A 20,000-nucleotide genomic window follows, 5' to 3' on the forward strand; every position below is an offset into this window, starting at 1 on the left:
GGCAAAAAAACAACAACAACAGTGAGATGATGACCTAGCGGATTACCCGATGCTTCATCACACAGATTAAAGAGTAACCTAGCAACTGATCGCTTCTGTTCTGCTGATACTTTTCATGTCCAGTAGATCATGGTGGACTAAACCTAGTAACCTAGTAACTCAGATGTTGTACAAATATGTGGTTCCTCCTGGATTTGTTGTCACAGTCCCTTGTACCACACACCAAGTAGTGCCCTTGATCAGGGGTTAGGGAGGGATTTGGGATTCAGCTGTACGTTAGACGCTAGTTAGCGCTGGATCTCACGTTACAACACGGACGGTTCAGAAGTGATTCTAAACGACCTACTAGGGCATAGGTCGGCAATTAGCGGCCCCCCGGCCACATGTGGCCCGCAAGCAAAAACATCTGGTCCGTGAGATTGTTTAAACTAGAGAATGAAAATAAATAAATGATATTTTTTTAAAAATCGGACTGACAGTCTCAAAAAAGCTCTTATACAGAACAGAAATATTTCAATCGATCTAAATTCTTATTTGTTATATCTGGATACGAGGGTGAATAAGCGCATCAGCGAGGTGCAGAGCGAACGCTCAACATGCAAAAACAAATGACGTCTTGTTGTGCTTTGCGAGCACCCAGGGGTCCGTTCTTCGTCTGTCGCTAACTCAGTTAGCTGGATTTGATTGTTGTGGATTTGTCCTGATCTTGGATTGTTTCGTTCTTCGATGTGCTTCTCACATTTGCTGTCATAGCAACATATCCGTAAGCTTAAACCTGCTCGGGAGCAGGTTTATTTCATGTAAACAGGATTTAGCCTGCGCTCCTGGCGGGTTATGATTGGTTGAAATGGCGAGGTCACATCTGATTGGTTAAAGAGCACGACTGACGCGGACTGACTCACGTGGGAAAAGAAAAGGATCTTGCATATATCCTTGCATCTTGCACATTTATTTTTCAGGGGTTTGTCATGAATATGCAAATAAATAATTATATATAATAAAAATAAATATTTTATAATGATAAATTATATAAACGAAACTAATTTTATAACAAACAATATAAAAGTATACATGTATTTCAAAAATATTAATATTTCTATTTTTTCATATACAACATATTTATTTTCATATTGCTTATTTTATTTTATTGTCTCATGTAATTTGTAAAGCATTACCCTCTAAATTTATGTTCTAATATAATATTTAATAGCGATTATGTGGGGGGGCAACCCATGGCAGGGGGCATTTCTGCGCATAACACGTGTTACAAAAAAAAATAGAGCCGCTCTTTTTCCATTTCGTCAACCAATAGCAGGGCTTGTGATCAGTGAGTAGACAACTCAATCCAGCCATACTAATCATCAACAACAGGTGTGCTCGAAGAACCAACCTAGCCGGATCGTAATTAGCACGATGATCTCATCTTAGATGTGTCAGTTTATCTCGGATCTCGGTTCTGTCATTTTACGAGCGCCTACCATTCATCCTCCCCTATAAATTTAATAAATTAGCCAATGTTTTGGTTGTGGCCCGCCATGTAATGGCTTGGAAAAAATCTGGCCCGAGGCCAAACTTAATTGCCGACCCCTGTACTAGGGAGACAGCATGTTTGTTATCATCTAATAATCTGATCAGATGTTGCTGAACGTGCTTCTGAGACTGGTTTACTGTGTAGGTTCTGACACAAGCAAGTAACGTCCTTTTGATGTCCAGAAGTGGGCGGGACCATGACAGATATCATGATGTCATGTGCAAAAGGTCAATACTTGGGTGAACGTCATGAACTGGGTTTTGGACATATTTGACAGGAGTAAGGGATACTACACAGGACAGACTGATGGGATGAATCAGTATCACCTACATGTGTGTGTTTTTAATGGACACACAAGCGAGGACATGATGGAGTCGTACCTCTCGTCTCTATAGCGTAGATGAACTTCTTGATGACGTTGAAGCCGATCACGTCCAGCTGGGCCACTGGGGCGAGACAGAAAGAGAAGCTTTGAGACGTTTTATGGGTTATTAGTGTACAGTACAGTGTACAGTAAGTGTTGCACAAGTGTAAACCATTCAGCTGTAGCGGAAGCTGAATTCTAAGCTTTATTTCCATCAGACTTACTGGCTTCGTTCTGGCAGTCCCGATTGAGGTTGTACACCTGCGACAGAAGAGACATTTGCATTCAGAAAAACACGCCATAAAGACGCTCCATCATGCAATGGCAAACAAACGGTGCAGCTGCGTACAGAGCTTATTAAAAGGCAAAGCCGTAGCATTGTGTACGATTACCCGTCCATTGTAACTGTGTCATCTCTCTCTCTATTTAAATAAATCCCTCACCGAGCACAGCCTCGGCCTCACCGAGCAGCCTGAGGGTTCACCAGACCGAGAGCGGGCACGCTGCCGGCCCAGATCGCTCCTTCTCATCTTTCATAGAAAGCTCCTTCAGGTCTGGAGTTAGAGCGAGAATACTTTCAAAATGTGTTGACTAAACATGCTGAGACTGGAGGAGGACCTGCGTCCTTACAGGAGACGTGTGAATGAATGCGCCAGATGGAGCTGGGTTCAGACCGCATCTGATACAGACAGTCACTATATCAACATGTTGGAGCTCATGGTAACTAACACACAGTTAAACAGCTACGCTTTTGATCTCCGAGCACACACTCACAGCAGGGAGGGATTTATATAATATACATTATAATATGTTAGGTGGATTTTTTAAACAAAATCAAAAGCTCTCTTTCCATCTTTTAAGGAAAATTTACTTAATATTAATTGTGATTGGTGTAAAAAACTATTTTGAGAAAGCTTTGCGTTATAAGACATAATGACATGGTGGTGTGTGTGTGTGAGTCTGACCTGAAAGAAATCCTTCGAATATAACACTATCTAATCCAGTGTGTGTTATTCTTCTCACACTACAGAGATTTGTCTAGTCCATGAGAGAGTTCCCGTTGTTACTTATGTTATAGCAGCTATAAACACTCGCTCTAACACCAGCCTCCACTTCAATAAACAAATATATATATAAATAAGTAATAATATCATCTTGTCACGGTACTGAGAGACCACAATCCAGTGTAATCCCCTCTGAGAAAAGGCAGGAGCTCCTGTCCAGACGGCTGCTCTCGAAAATGAAAACTAAACACCTTCTGATTCGAGAGCTACACGTTAATGGAGACGCATCAATTGATGGTCATTGGGGTGTAAATGATGTTAATCGACACTTGGGGCTGAGGAGTGAAGTCACAGCACGGGGGAACGAGGGAAGAACGTACCGGCTCTCTGCCGTCCATGGCCTCCATCCACAAGCGCCGATCCTCCTCTGATAGAGCCTGCATGGTTATCACCACTCCAGGCCTGAAACACACACACACACACACACACACACACATATTTCACGGCTTTCAGCTTCCGTAAGGAGCATCTTCTGTCATGTGGATTTGTTTATAAACACAGACGTGAGGTCTGGGACAGGTCACATGGTACACTGTTGGATTATTTATTGTAATGTGGAGATCTCAGACGGAGACACTGTTAGAGATCTGATCGAGTCTCCAGAAGGAGTGGGAGAGAAATAATAACCCACTAAAACTCTGGAGCTCAAACCACAACTGTATCCTCTCTCTCTCTCTCTCTCTCTTATCTTTCTCTCTTCCTCTGTCTCATGGTCTCACTAACAGAACGCAGCCACGCCCGACTCCACAGAGACATCGGTATCACCGAGCAGCCCAGAGCCCGGGTCAGAATTACTCTACATTAGATAACTTCCAATAGGTGCTGAAATACCACACACACACACACACACACACACACACACACACACACTTCAACTTAATGTGCAGCTCCATCCTCAGCTCCTCCACCCACTCCAGGCCGCACAATGCCCAGTTCCTCAGACTTCCTCTCGGCTCCCGGTTACCCTCGCTTCACGAGCCAAAGCAATTAGCTCTGTACTGACACTGTGTGTGTGTGTGTGTGTGTGTGTGTGTGTTTTTAACATCTCTGCCAAGTCTCCTGTCCTAAAGCCAGGGTGTGTGTTCTTCTCTGCACTGCAGTACCATCTGCTGGTGTTTATGGAGAATTGTGACGTACCGATCCACGACCTCCACGTCGAAGCAGAACCTCTTCTCGATGGAGTCTGTTTTCCTCCGAGTGCAGGACTTCAGCACAAAGCTCTCCTCCTCACCCTGAAACAAAAGATGTTAAAGGATTCAGGCTCACAGTCGGCCAAAACGTGTGAAAATGCTAAATCCTTAAGACATTGCAACGGGAATGTGACATGGTTACGGACACTACAGATTTTTTGCTTTTTAGAGTTTTACCAAAGAAAAACTATTTAAGCCATAGTTTTTACAGCTCATGTGCTTCTAGAATCTTACACTAGTTTTAGCATCAATACTCATAAAGAAATATGAATCGTTTTAAATTTAAATGATTATTGTTTGAAGCGAGACAGTTTCATGCTGAGAAGTTAATGAAGTGAGATCAGCCACGTCCATGTAGCATAAACTTCAGAAGGAGCTTCTTTGGCGCACACACACACACACACACACATTTTCTGTATTATATGTATAACATAAAAAAATAAAATCATCACCAACACAGTGTTTTGTCTGTAACCATAAAGGCGTTAAATAATTTGTAAATAAGCTGCTAATGAAGGTGTACAAGTCAAAAACAATCAGAAATAATCAGTGGTCGCTTTAATGAGAGGACAAATACAACAGCATTCCATTAACTCACACACACACACACACACACACACACACACAAGCGCGCAATGTATTTCTTTAACATGCCGCATCTTTAATCACGTCATGCAGTGATAAAATAACGTGCAGTGATGCTCTGGGGGTTTATTACTTCTGTTGAGAGGATGAGACTCGTCACTTCCTGTCTTTATTTCCTTTATTATCCTTTATTACTCTCACTTCCTGTTACACTTATAGCTAAGAATACAAACAGTGTTTAATAAGACAATAACTGTTTACTTTTAATTCTTTAACCACGTCTGATGTGTAATAATGTGTGTGTGTGTGTGTGTGTGTGTGTGTGTGTGTGTGTGTGTGTGTGGGCAGCCAGACTCTCTCTGTCTTCCTAAAGTGTTAATGTCCCAGTCTCGGCTCGGGAGAGGAACGCTCTGCCAGACCTTGAGTCCAGCTCCAACACTTCCTGTTTGTTTCAATGGCACACACACACACACACACACACACACACACACACACAGGGACTCTGTGCCAACATGTTCTCTCCATCAGGATCTTGACAAAAGGTGAAAGGTGTCTGGGGACGAGGAACCGCAGAGAGGAGAAGAGAAAAGAAAAGAAAAGAAGAAGGGAAGCGATAGAATGAAGGAAGAGAGAAGGAGAGAAGAAAGAACAAGAGAATGGGAACAAGGAAAAAAGAAGAAGAGGGAAAAAGAAAAGAGAAAAGAAGAGAAGAGATTGATTTGCTCTGAAGTGTTGAGACTGGACTACAGGGGGCGCTGTGGAGCAGACAGACCGAGGTGTGAGACGCAGGTTCGAGAGGCTGCTTACAGTTTTGCCTCCGGATTTCTGGTCGAAGAGAACGATGATGAGCCGTTTGGACTGTCGCTGGTACGTGCAGTAGAACTTCACCCAGGTGGACACGAAGGGACCTGAGAGAGAGACAGCGAGACACATGGACTCGTGTTAACACACTCGCTCCTGCAGCTGGACAACATCTGGAGATCTCACAGCAGGTGAGTCTCTTAAACAGCAAAGTGTTCCAGATTATAACATTTCCAGACCGTCAGCACATCATGTGACCATTTAAATAAAAAATATATATTGTTCAAAAGTTTGTGATGTCTTTTATTTATTTTTTAATATAATTTTTTTGTTATTATTACACATTAGTTGCCCAGACAGCAGACTGATGCTTACGTTTCTCCAGGATGAACAGGTAGCCCTCCATGGTGTGAGAACTGACGCTCTTGTGCTCATGCGGGTTCTCCTTCATCTTCCTCATCAGGCTCTCCACCTCCGACCTCGTGCTCTCGAAACGGTTCCGAGTCTGAGAACATGAACCCCAACAGGGTCATCAGTCCAACCTTCACATCCACACAGGGGCACCTACACCTCCATCCTGATCCCTCATCCTATCAACCCTCATCCTTACATCCCACCATCCTCATCCTTACATCTTACCATCCTCATCCTCACTCCTAATCCTTACATCTCACCATCCTCATCCTCACTCCTCATCCTTACATCCCACCATCCTCATCCTTACATCTTACCATCCTCATCCTCACTCCTAATCCTTACATCTCACCATCCTCATCCTCACTCCTAATCCTTACATCTCACCATCCTCATCCTCACTCCTCATCCTTACATCCCACCATCCTCATCCTTACATCTTACCATCCTCATCCTCACTCCTAATCCTTACATCTCACCCTCCTCATCCTCATCCTTACATCTCACCCTCCTTATCCTCACTCCTCATCCTTACATCTCACCCTCTTCATCCTCACTCCTCATCCTTACATCCCACCATCCTCATCCTTACATCTTACCATCCTCATCCTCACTCCTAATCCTTACATCTCACCATCCTCATCCTCACTCCTTATCCTCACTTCCTCACCCTCCTTCATCTTTCCTCCTCCTCCTCCTCCTCTTCTACTCTTTCTTCACCTGACCCAGTGGAAATGCTCATTTTTGTTGTTGTTGTTTTTCCTGTCAGTTTTGAATGATTTAATGATTAGGTCTGATGTTTTTTAGGTGGACCCCCTGTAGAGACCCCTGCAGCCCGTGTGAAGCTCCTCACATTCTGGATGCTGATGGTGAGGTCGGTCTTGAAGTGGTTGAAGTCTTTGGCCAGCTCGTACCCGTGGTGGTAATACGTGAAGAGGCCCTGTAGGAACGCCAGCAGCTGCAAACAAACATCAGAGACAGGACCGTGAACATCACGCAGCGCAAACACACACTGTCACAAACACACACTGTCACAAACACACACTGTCACAAACACACACTGTCACAAACACACACTACAAGACCTCCAGCTGAACCCTTCCTGGAAACACACAGCATTTAACTGCCTTTAGATTCAGATGTAAACTACACAACATGATTATAAGAGGTTTGCTCATGTGTGTGTGTGTGTGTGTGTGTGTGTGTGTGTGTGTGTGTGTGTGTGTGTGTGTGATTACCGGCTCCACAAATTCGAACATCTTCCTCTCCTGCACTTCCTGCACTTTAAACACGTACTCCAGGGACACCTCGTAGAAATGCTGCCTCACGTGATCCACCTGATTGTCTGCCTGAGGAGATAAAGGAAAAAAGCGCTGATGGTTATCATCACACACACTCACACACACACACACACACACACAGTACACGGGGTTCCTACAGGACCAGGCTGAAGCCACACTGATCTAGACAGTGGGAGTAAGTTAACCCAGTTGCCATGGTAACAGCTTGTTTATATCGATATTCCTGTATCTCCTACATTTATGCAGATCAAAACTCAACACCAGTCAGGCTGCAGTGGGTGAAAGTATTTAGGGGCGGGGCGTTGTGTACCTCTTCTTAGTTGTGTTGGACTAATGGCCCTTAGTTATTAACCTAGTTAACCCAGTGTAAGTATGTATCCAATAATGTAAACATTAAAGCACTTTTTGTAAGTCGCTCTGAATAAGATCGTCTGCCAAATGCCTAAATGTAAATGTGCACTTGATAGACAACCTGAGCAGGCGTCACAATAAGTGTGACCACTAGGTGGCGAGAATGTGCAAGAAAACAACCACCACATGGGGGAGCACTTCCCACCTGCGAGCACTGCGGCACAAACACCTTCTGTAATGTCAATTAAATTCATCTAAAATAATTATAATAAGAGTTTAATCAGTCATTTAACCGTCGTGTCAGAGTGGAAGTGTTTACGGCCTCCATCGGAGGTAATTTCCTGTTTTTATTGTTGTTGAAACCCGACATTAACCCTGATCCCACTCCCACTGAGGCTCTGAGCACATTAGGACGCGTACTTCATGAAGCTGGGCCTCCTTCTTCTTAGCAGATAAGCTGAGGTGCTTCTCCAGTACAGCGCAGTATTTCTCCGTCTCCTTGTCATACTTCTTCTTCGCCTTCTTTAACAAAACAAAACAAAACAAAACAATAAAAATTTGCCTTAAAGGAAAAATCGAGTGAAAATGCAACAGCTGTATTACCCCCCCCCCCCCCTTCCCCCTCCCTTTCTCTGATTAAAGCCACACCCCTTAGTCCTGCTCAGGACTGTGATTGGACAGACATTACATATGGAGTGTTTATCACACTTATAAAGGCAAAATGTAACACGACACAGGAGCAGCAGATCAGACATGAGGTCGGTGTTTATTTCAGACGTGTCGAGGTGTGTTTCTGCTTGGTTCAAATGAAAACCTGCACACACACACACACACACACACACACACTCCGTCCCCTCCTGGGTCCAGTTCGACTCCCCTGGTTTATTTCTTTAAATGCAGCACCTTGCTGGTGAGGTTTTGTTTTTCACGTTTTCTGTAAATGACTGTTTAATATCATCAGTTCCATTTGTGTTCTGATTTTCTATTTATTTGATCCTTGAACACGGCTTTTCTATCTTCAGAGCGTTCAGGGGAATAATTCCACTCTATACGTTAACGATCTCATCTCAGACATCACACGTCTACGACATTCACCACACGAGGCCCCGTGGTGCTGCAGCGAGTCCGCCGCATCCGCCGCCCCAACACACCCTCAACACTCAGTCTGAAGGGATTTAAACAGAACTGCAGAGCACTCAAACCCTCCTGGACGTTCAGATGGTCATGGGACGGGTTTTATTTCTCCCGGTATAATGTTTAACAAACACAGAGCGGCCGTGTGCGTGTGTGTGTGTGTGTGTGTGTGAGAGAGAGAGCATGTGGTCAAGGAATTCCACACCATATAAGCACAAAGCCTCATGCAGCCTCTGTCACACCCAGCTCACCTGAGTAAAATGACAGTTTACACACATCACCAGCAGATGGCAGTGTGGCGCAATAACCAATGACCTGCTATTGGGTTCTCATTCACAAATCCTGTATGAGCATTAGACAAAATTAGGCTTACTGATTAATGGGCAAAAAAAAAAACATAAAAATAACAAAACTACACTTTTTTAGCATTTGGGTATCGCATTTACATTCGGTAAATTACTTCTCATTATTATTTACGCCATAATTTGTGTTCAAATCGACTTTTAATATTCCACATTAATTACAATCCTGATCCACATTCCTGAAGTTCGTACAGAAGCAGGTCTTCATCACTCGTCTGTGTGACGTCACACGCCGTAATCACCTACGAATCAGTTACATGTCGGTTACCGAACGCTGTGATGTACAGCACTTACACTCCACGTCCACACCCGTCTGTGCTGCACCTATAAGCACCTCCTACACATCACACTCAGTACGGAGGTGTGTGAAGACCTGCTCTCACCGGTGGAGCTCCAGCTGATCCCTCATGTTTTTGGGTTCCAGTGAGTACAGAAACCCTGACCTGCCGTGATAAACCTCACCAGACACCGTGCAGCACATTTTTGGATTCTGAGATCAATGACTGAGAGACACGGACCACAGAGGACATCTACAGACCTCCTACACTCCATGAGACTGATGAAATCTTCAGACCTCAGCTCTGACAGTAAAGACAACTGAACCGTGTTTTAAAGCTCGAGCAGCTCCTGATTCCTCCCCGACTTCCTCAGCTGGACTTGTTGCACTGATCAGTGTTGAACACACAAGCACTTCATTTCAGCAGTGGACCAGAAGGTTCCTTACCTTGGCAGCTCCGATCTGCTCCTTCCTGAAGCGCTCCAGCGGTGTGATCAGAACGTCGCTTGCATTATCGATCTGAGGAGAAACCAGAGCAGTTAGTTCCCCGTGAGCCTGATGATGAAGAGACTGAGAGCGATTAGAGCTCTGCGTCAAACCCACCATCCGCGTCCGCTCGTCCTCCAGGTTCTGAAGAACTCCAGCAAACTCCTGGAGTGATCTGGCTATTAAACACAACAACATAGAGAAATACAGAATGTTAAACACTCTCGGTTTCTCCTCCTCCACTCACACCTCAGACCACCGTGTGGCGCTGTCTCTCAGCAGCGTGTGAGTGTAACTGTGTTACTCCTGAGGTCCATCCGCTTCTACACCAGACCAGGCTCGCTGTGAACAGTTATTTGTTGAGTACATAAAAGGACAAAAGTGTGTGTGTGTGTGTGTGTGTGTGTGTGTGTTGAATATCACATTCCAGATTTATTCATCTTTGCTGTGATGATAAGCTCTAGGACTTCCTCCAGATACTACAGAGTCTAAACTGGTTATGTTTATTATATTTAGCAGCATTTAGCAGACACCCTCATACCAGGAGAGGGCGTGGTCGGGCGTGGTCGGGCGTGGTCGGGCGTGGTACGTATTTACAGTAAAGCAATATAACTCCCCCTTTGTTGTTCAGTCTTTACCCTGATCGCTCACTTCACTCTCCCGCTCCTTGTGCACTTTACCTTTTATGGAGTTTTGTGGGTGTGGCTACATGCAAATCAGCAAATGATTGGCCTTCCTCAACACACACACACACACACACACACACACACACAGAGAAAAAAACTTGATCTACACAAACATTGACACATTTTACCAAAAGGTGTATAAATGAGGTGTGATGATGGAATCTATCACTGAGGCGAGTCATGTGTACCTGTGTGTGTACCCCTGTGTTCCCGTGTGTGTTCCCGTGTGTGTACCCGTGTGTGTACCCGTGTGTGTACCCCTGTGTGTACCCCTGTGTGTACCCGTGTGTGTACCCGTGTGTGTACCCGTGTGTGTTCCCGTGTGTGTTCCCGTGTGTGTACCCGTGTGTGTACCCGTGTGTGTACCCCTGTGTGTACCCCTGTGTGTACCCGTGTGTGTACCCGTGTGTGTACCCGTGTGTGTACCCGTGTGTGTACCCGTGTGTGTACCCGTGTGTGTACCCGTGTGTGTTCCCGTGTGTGTACCCGTGTGTGTTCCCGTGTGTGTACCCGTGTGTGTACCCGTGTGTGTTCCCGTGTGTGTACCCGTGTGTGTACCCGTGTGTGTTCCCGTGTGTGTACCCGTGTGTGTACCCGTGTGTGTTCCCGTGTGTGTACCCGTGTGTGTTCCCGTGTGTGTACCCGTGTGTGTTCCCGTGTGTGTTCCCGTGTGTGTTCCCGTGTGTGTTCCCGTGTGTGTTCCCGTGTGTGTACCCGTGTGTGTTCCCGTGTGTGTTCCCGTGTGTGTACCCGTGTGTGTACCCGTGTGTGTTCCCGTGTGTGTTCCCGTGTGTGTTCCCGTGTGTGTACCCGTGTGTGTACCCGTGTGTGTACCCGTGTGTGTTCCCGTGTGTGTTCCCGTGTGTGTTCCCGTGTGTGTACCCGTGTGTGTTCCCGTGTGTGTTCCCGTGTGTGTACCCGTGTGTGTTCCCGTGTGTGTTCCCGTGTGTGTACCCGTGTGTGTACCCGTGTGTGTTCCCGTGTGTGTACCCGTGTGTGTTCCCGTGTGTGTTCCCGTGTGTGTACCCGTGTGTGTTCCCGTGTGTGTTCCCGTGTGTGTACCCGTGTGTGTACCCGTGTGTGTTCCCGTGTGTGTACCCGTGTGTGTACCCGTGTGTGTTCCCGTGTGTGTTCCCGTGTGTGTACCCGTGTGTGTTCCCGTGTGTGTACCCGTGTGTGTACCCGTGTGTGTTCCCGTATGTGTACCTGTGTGTGTACCCCTGTGTTCCCGTGTGTGTTCCCGTGTGTGTACCCGTGTGTGTACCCGTGTGTGTACCCCTGTGTGTACCCCTGTGTGTACCCGTGTGTGTACCCGTGTGTGTACCCGTGTGTGTACCCGTAGTCTTATTCACCTGTGTATTGACTGTGTGATGTGACCGGAGGAATTACTGAGCTGTTTATGTAACTATGAGACTTTGGTAAAAATCAGTGTGTGTGTGTGTGTGTGTGTGTGTGTGTGTGTGTGTGTGTGTGTGTGTGTGTGTGTACACAAGCACAAGGACGCACAGGAGCAGTACTTTTCCAGAACTTCAGGTTGTGAAGGTGAGGTTCAGTAGTTGTTGTATCTCAAGTTCCAGTGAACATTAAAATCTCAGGTAGTAAAGATCTAAATATTTTATGCGACATCAAAGCGAACCTCCACGTCTCAGCTCGGCGCCAAATAACAAGTCGGGGCTCGTCTGCTCCGGAGTGGTGCAGCGCTGAAACCTCACTGAAGTGCCTGGAGTTATCACCTGAGCTTCAGCCCCCTCTCTCTCTCTCTCTCTCTCTCAGGAGAAGGACTGCGGTCCCAGACTGTAGCACTGATGAAAATGCCACGTCTCTAAAGTCACTCGTACGATACAGACACTGCAGGGCAATAATATGGAGTTGCCCCAGATGCCCCCCTCCCCCAACGTGTGCCTTCTTTGAAGGCTGTGCACTACATGTTGGAGTGTGTGTGTGTGTGTTGGAGGGGTGGATTTGTGTTTATTCACACACTCTACAGCAGAGTTAATGAGCGCGGACACTGACGTCGGAGGCTCCAGTTCATCCAGTTCATCCCAGAGCCGATGGTTCAGTGAGGTTGAGTTCATCCAGTTCTCTGTGCAGGACACTCGAGTTCCTCCACTCCATCACACTCTGAACACACCATGGAGCTGACCTTGTGGATCTCACAGGAGCATCATCATCATCATCATCATCATGAATAAGGGAAAGTGTTCTCCTGACTCCCAAACCCAGACTCATCCATCAGAGTGTCAGATAGTGCAGCGTGTTACACGCCCTCACCCACGCCTGGCACACTTGGCATTGCCCCAGTGATCTTGTTCCATAAGGCTGAGTGTGTGTAGTGAGTGTGTGTAGTGATTGTGTGTAGTGAGTGTGTGTAGTGAGGACGGGACGATGTTAACACACTGTACGCTTCAGCACTCGGCTCTGAGGGTTCACGACCTACTTACAGAGCGGGGCAGATGTAGCAGAAACAACAGGGTACGATCTGATCCGATCTGATCCGCTGATGTATTTATTCATTTAAAGGTTTGAATGTTTTTACAATATTAATGCATTAACCTATTAATTCTGCTGATTATAATGTGTAAAATTAAAAGTTCACATAAAATCATAAACTGTATGTATTCTTCTGTATCTCTCCTCACACAGCATGCAGACCCAACTAACGGACTCTATTCTCTCAGCATTTGCTCGCAGTCGAACCCTTATCTGCACACTAGCGCTGGTTCCTGGCGTCTGTTCCTGGCTCATGCAGAAGCACGTGGCACTGACACAAGACTACAGGCTCCATCCTTCATCATCCAAACTCCCAGCATCAGCTCAGTAAATTCCACGGTCCATGTGGATTCTATTAAAATCAGAACTCAGTCCTGCTCAGTGTGGACGGACTCACAGGCCGATATCAGGCATCGCAGCGCAAACAAATGGTGTCTTAGCAGTGATGAGCTCTTTAAAGTAGATTAATTCATCCAGAATGTATTCTGAGATCACAATAAGATCATTAAAACCTATTTTTATTAAATTCCTACTTCATTTAAGCTTGAACTCTTGGAAGTCTTATTCCACAGACGGATCATTTTCATGCAATTATTTCACATTCGATTTTAAATAAGTTAATTTTAAGCTTGAAATAAGTGAATATGTTTAAACATCATCTTAATTTTCTTTATATTACATAAAACATTCTCATAATGAGAAACATTACATGAACATTCCTTTATTTAAAGGGCACCCATTATGTAAAAGGCACTTTGGAGTCATGTACCTCGGCATACGAACACCACATCACGCAAACTTTCATCTTAAGAACTTAAATTTTGCAAAAAATCTGGCTCGGCATACAAAACATATTTGGTATACAAGCTAGTCGCGCGTACGTCTGGGAGACGTTCAAAACTCGTTTGCGTCAGTCGAAAGCCAAGCAAAGTGAGTTTACATATTTTTTGTGTTTTTTTTTATTATTATGTGTAAGATTTAGTGAAGCTGTAGCACCGCGGGTGTAGTAGTAAGAAGAAAAAGGGAGCTGCTTTCAGCCGGTGCCAAGAGGAATCATAAATTAAGGTTAAGTGAGGTTTAATGACTAGTTATTTCATATTTTACTATTTTACATTTACATGTCTTTTCTAAATCTCTTTATTGTTTCGATATAAAAAAAAAATATGATTATAATGTTGAAAACTGGTAATATTGGTAATATGTTTGTGTGGCTGGAACGGATTATCAGCTTTTACATTATTACTGATGGGACAATGTGTTTCACAATACATGTAAAATTTCGCCTTAAGAACTCGACTCGATTTGTTTGGGCCGGGGTTTAAACAAGTGAATTAAATTTTTCTAATTTTCCTAATGTGACCTCATATAAGAGAGGACCCTCCCCTGGCTGGCTACTTAGCTCACTTGTTCTCTGGGGGCGTGGCTCAGCAGGAGCTCATTTACATAGACACTGAAATGGTGAGTTCTGACGGATGTGCCGATCTGTCTGCAGGCGATGTTGTGACTGTATGAGTTGTGTTTCAGAAATGTTTGTCCTGAGGCTCCAGTTGTTCTGTAACATTACTGAGGGGGAGAAATGATGATGGCGTCCTCGGACTTTTGATGATAGGAGCCGAATATGCAGAATTTTGCACCAAGTTAAACAATGACTGCGAGTTCCCTAATCTGTGAATCAGCATCAGTGTTTACGTTCAGCTGGAATGAAGCTGTGGGTGGACAAATGTCTAAGAAGGCATGCGATATTTATTATAGTAAATAATTATAAAATAATCCCTAAAAGGACACTGAGTTCCAGAGCTGCGCGCTCTCCGCCTCACCGATGCAGATCTCGTCGTCCGTCTCGGCGTCCCCGATGCACTGGAACTTGAACTCGTTCAGCGACTCTGCAAACTTTCTCTGTGCAGTAGACAGATCTGCAAAAAAAACGAGGAGACGTGTTAAAACGAGACATGTCTCATGGTGTGAAGAGCGCATACAGATGGAGCGGAGGTGTGAAAAACCACAGTTTCATCTCCTCTTATATCTGGAGGTGTCCGAAAAGCAGAACGAAACCCCACACTCTACTCTCACGTCTCGTGACGTGCTGCTCTAATGCCTTTAATTTTCGGACTTGAAAACACGAGAGAAAAATTTAGACTTGTGCATAAGGACATGGCGAGTGATAAGACACTGATGTTCATGAGGAGCGGTCACGACCTGACGTCAGAACTGTCGCCCAAGGATACGATATGATCCACACATTGTGATGAGGCACTGTACTCTACTTTTATCAATCATTTTAAACTGTAAATAACTACAAACTAACTCACAGGAAATTGGACTAGAAATAGTCGATGTAAAGACTTCCCTCAAAATAAATCAAAACAAAACTTGGACATTTGGACTGAGTGTAGTGTAACCCCTCTCAACTGCCCCCTGAAGCTCCTGAAGACTAACAGGCCCTGACACAGCGCCGCCCTGCAGGTCAGAGGGAAGTTAAAAAAGAAGCACGTCCCCTAGCCAACAACATGCTGCATTCAGGACACACGTCACCATAGCGAGGGGGAATGTGTGACCTCTGACCCCGGTCCAAGACCAGCTGTAAAAGTTCAATTGTTCACAGATCAGTGGACGCGGGGACGTCCGGCTCTCTCGCGGGCCGAGTGACTGATGACTTCCTGCAACATCAGCGCTCAGCCTGTACTCACGCGGGTCACACTTTCCCTCCATATAATGACGACGACGACGCAACGAGGATGAAGAGGAGGATGGTGATGAGGATGATGGTGATGGGGGTGATGGTGACGAGGAGGAAGAAGAGGATGCTGGTGATATGGACATTGGCTGTATTTTCACTTCAGTACACTGATCATGACTCGAGTCAGTTTTTCACTTTTCTGTAAGTAATGATGATAAAAACCTGTTTAATCACCAGTTATTTTCTTTCGCCTGAATGAACCCTGAAACAATAATCAAAGACACGGAAAATAAAAGGACAAAGTCCTTCTGAGACGCACAGGGGAGGACAGCGCCACCAGACGCCACGTCCGTGTCCGTATCACCGCAGTCGGAGTTCCGTCTCGGCTTGGGCGTAGCAGCTAATCCGAGCGCACACACACACACACACACACACACACACACGAGTTTCTCTCACTTGTCTCTGGGATTTCCAGACGAACACCGAGGCCACAGTGAGCTCTGGGACTTTAACGGATTTTAACAAGAACAGCTGAGTTTCCATGGAGGGGGCAATAAATATCAGCGGTGCAGGAAACACACGGGGGAAATCTGCACGCGGCTACAAACGTGAGCGAGCTCGTCACAACGCCTCAGAAGCCACATTAAAGCTGGACGCTCCGTCACCGTGTGGGGTTCTAGTCTCACTGCCTTTAGGAACCGCTCGTAATTTATCATTGGGTTCGTCTTGTGTTTATAAACTCGTCTCACTGCCAGTCTGGGATTATTACATTTTTTTCCGTTCGCTTTGATTTTGGCTTTATATAGAACCGTAAAAAATATTTACAGTGTCTTCTCTTTCATCACTTATACAAACCAATCAGTCTCTTTTATTCTGTCACGTAAATTCTGTCACACTGTTCCAGATCCAGACCAAAAACACACACAGGGGGAAACCTTCTCAGGATTTAGACACGTCTGTAAGATACAAACATAAAACCCAAAAGACTATTTATGATCGTGTCCGGCTCTACTGCAGAACTGTACACGGCCTGATCAGACCCGGAAACAGCACCTGCGTGTTTATTACTTAAACCTGTCGTACGCGACGTACTGACGAGCGGTCGCTGACCTCGGGATAAAGAAATCTCAAAACGCATTTGACCTTTGACCCTTCTGCAAGACATACACCTCCTCTCTAAAAGACCTTCCATGCACTATGAGCTCAGACACCGAAGCTCGTCTCGTCTCGTCTCCAGACAAATCGCTCGCAGCAACGCGAGCCAGAGCGCACCGTCTGACCCGGAGCTGCGGGAGAATCAAACACACGCTCTGTGTAAATTCTTTCCAATAAAAAGAGCATAAATATGGATCATCCTGGCACTAAGCTGGAGGACGCAGAGCGTGCACACACACACACACACACACACACACACACAGCTCCCTGCGCTAACACAGCATTAGCACGGCGTTATGATTCAGTTCCTCATCTTACAGCAGATTTATTCAGTAAATCGTGAATAACTGCAGCGACTCTGAACAGCTGGAGTTTATTTCAGGCTGGAAAAAGGAAATCTACTCAATAAAATCCCATCATGCTCTGCACAGTGAAACAGATCGGCGTGACGAGGTTATCCTTTACTGCAGGAGGTCAGGAAGCAGTGGTGCGAGCGGTGATGGTGTGACTGTTCTCTGTCTTACTCTATTAATAAAACTACTTTATTACACTACTGAAAATGATTCATACAGGATGTCAGTAATAAGGAGAAGTGCTACACTATCTTATTAAATCACATGTGCGTGTCCGTTTCTATCAGACCTCACAGCACAGGCCGTCACGTCAGTGTGCACGATTCTGATTCATATTAAACACACTGAGGGACGAGCTCGCTCGCTCGACCGCCGTTTACTGAGCCGCGCTGTAAGTGTGTTATTATTAGTGAGTTTATATTAATATTTATCCACTAATGTGTTAAAGGGATTTAAACCCAGAATGCACTCTCTGGGGATAAAAACTACATGCATTTCAATCCAGCAGTGCCTCGGCATCCGAACCGAATTTTTACCGCATGAACTGAAGCTTCTAAACTCTGTATAGAGCATTTTTTGCACACAAGCAAACCGAGCCGAAAGCCGGCTAAGTCACACATACATCCAGGTTTTTTTACATTTTGTGTAGGATTTAGTGAAGACTGCAACATTAGCACCGCGGGTCCCAGGAATGTTACCGAAGACGGTAGCAAAAAGAAAAGGGAGCCGCTTTTAGTTTGGGTTTTAAAGCAGCCGGTGTCGAGTGGAATCATAAATTAAGGTTAAGTGAGGTTTAATGTCTATTTATTTCATATTTGACTTCATTTACATGTGTTTTATAAATTTTTTGATTGTTTTTATATGCAAAAATATGATCATAGTGTTGGACATTGGTAATATTGGACATATTTTTGGGTGTCTGGAACGGATTATCTGCATTTACATTATTTCCTATGGGACGATGCGCTTCACAATACAACATTTCACCTTAAGAAGGGATTCAGTTCATATGCTGAGGTACGGCTGTAGGTACCGAGATGCTTGTGTAGGAGTGTGATGCGTTAGGAGAAAAACAGCTGCTCTTCAGGTAAAAGTCAGCAAAGGATCTGATCGTGATTACTGAGGAACACAGTTCTCCATCATCATTGTCCCTAAAACACAAACCAGGGGAACACACGGAGCTCAAGGCTCCAGAACAGACGTGCAGAATGTAGAACCCTAAACTAAGGGAGAACCCAGTCCTGGGGACTCGTGATGGTTCATCTCATCACACAAACACTGTAGACGTCTTTATTAATAATTTCCTGCACAAAAAAACAGTAAGTGCAAAAATACAGTCCAATATGTTCCAGCAGAAAAAGTCCCCTGGAAGCGTCCATACAGCAAGTTCGTCCACAATCCGCTGTGATTAGATTCACCTTTACTGTCTCTGTGCAAAGTACACGTAGAGACACAATGAAATGCAGTTGGCGTCTAACCAGAAGTGCAGACGTGGCCTATTTACAATAACTAGTGATGTGGTTAATGAGGTTTTGGATTCATATATACGAGAGTGAAGGTGTTGCATGTACAGAGGGTGCAGGAGGTGATAAGATCAGGTATAGAGGAACATACAGTGTGACTGTGCAAACACTGTGCGGTGGAGGAGAAGATAAGATGAAATACGTACTGTATGTACTTATATGCACATCTGTATGATACAGAATAAATACAGCTGGAATATACAGTAGTGCAATAATAAACTTATATTAATATAAAGTTCTGGATGGTGTAAAGACGTATAGTGGATGAAGCGGCGCAATACAGACAGAACGTGATGTTTTTCATGATCAGCTGTTCAGTGCAGTAACAGGGGGAACAAGAGGCAGCTTGGGGAACGTCTCACACCTCGTACAGAGGTTCTGGTAAATGTCCTCCAAAGTGAGGTGCAGGAGAAGAGGTGGAGCATGTGCCTGCTTAGTAACGGCTCGTACAGCAAGAGGTACAGTTTCAGTTCCCCAAACAGCACTACAACACACGATGAGTTTCAGTCACAGGTCAGGAAACATCTGGAGAATGTGAGAGAACCTCTCGCGTTGCCAAAAAACACCTGAAATCAAGTCAGACAACGTCAGAGTTTTATTCTCCAACGCACAACCACAGCGACTACACGGAGACCAACGGGAGACAGGAGGAGACGAGAGGAGAGACAGCAGACGTTTCCAGAGATACCGTCACGACGGCTCCGACCTATTTTACTTTGTTTTCGCCTATTTAGTTATCTTTCAGTGACTTTCTAATCATTTCACTGCATATCGTACTGTGTATGACTGTGTACGTGACAAGTAAAATTTTGAAAATTTAAATTTGAGACAAGCGACAGAGCCGCGGGAACGTTTGGCAGGGCTTGGGCCGTTCCCAGCGGTTCCTCTACACCATTCTTCTCTTTTACTGTCCACTGTTCCCTCATTTCAGGAAGCGTTGGTGCAACATCCTGATTGCTGAAGGTTTGCACCATTACAAGGGAACTTTCTGGATGATGTAACAAGCGTGTAAATAAGGAGGGACTCTGCAGTCCTGTACTGAGACACGGCAAGAACTCCGAATGTTATTCAGAATGAGCTCTGGTCAGTGCCCTCGAGGATCTTTACAGAACAGATTCTTGGAGCATGACTGAAGAGCGTACATAATTCACCATCAGCTGAGAGACAGAGAGCGAGAGAGGGAGAGAGAGAGAAAGAGAGAGAGAGGGTGAGAGAGAGTGAGAGAGAGAGAGAGTGAGAGAGAGAGAGAGGGAGGC

The 20,000-nt window shown here is 45.1% G+C and overlaps 1 protein-coding gene across 1 annotated transcript in view; it reads right to left on the bottom strand.

The window, feature by feature from the left end:
• LOC128517062 (rho GTPase-activating protein 26-like) overlaps positions 1 to 20,000 on the bottom strand; it is a 42,121-nt gene that overhangs the window by 2,805 nt on the left and 19,316 nt on the right. Inside the window, exons 2-13 of the mRNA XM_053490826.1 lie at positions 14,854 to 14,949; positions 9,978 to 10,039; positions 9,822 to 9,893; positions 8,022 to 8,123; positions 7,188 to 7,298; positions 6,803 to 6,907; positions 5,911 to 6,040; positions 5,542 to 5,642; positions 4,097 to 4,191; positions 3,280 to 3,361; positions 2,120 to 2,156; positions 1,912 to 1,977 (exon numbers count right to left, since the gene is read on the bottom strand). Of these exons, the coding sequence (XP_053346801.1) occupies positions 1,912 to 1,977; positions 2,120 to 2,156; positions 3,280 to 3,361; positions 4,097 to 4,191; positions 5,542 to 5,642; positions 5,911 to 6,040; positions 6,803 to 6,907; positions 7,188 to 7,298; positions 8,022 to 8,123; positions 9,822 to 9,893; positions 9,978 to 10,039; positions 14,854 to 14,949 (1,059 nt within the window). The remainder of the gene's footprint in view (positions 1 to 1,911; positions 1,978 to 2,119; positions 2,157 to 3,279; positions 3,362 to 4,096; positions 4,192 to 5,541; positions 5,643 to 5,910; positions 6,041 to 6,802; positions 6,908 to 7,187; positions 7,299 to 8,021; positions 8,124 to 9,821; positions 9,894 to 9,977; positions 10,040 to 14,853; positions 14,950 to 20,000) is intronic.

This window comes from Clarias gariepinus, unplaced genomic scaffold (assembly GCF_024256425.1).
Source record: "Clarias gariepinus isolate MV-2021 ecotype Netherlands unplaced genomic scaffold, CGAR_prim_01v2 scaffold_33, whole genome shotgun sequence".
In the NCBI taxonomy this organism is placed as follows: Eukaryota; Metazoa; Chordata; class Actinopteri; order Siluriformes; family Clariidae; genus Clarias; species Clarias gariepinus.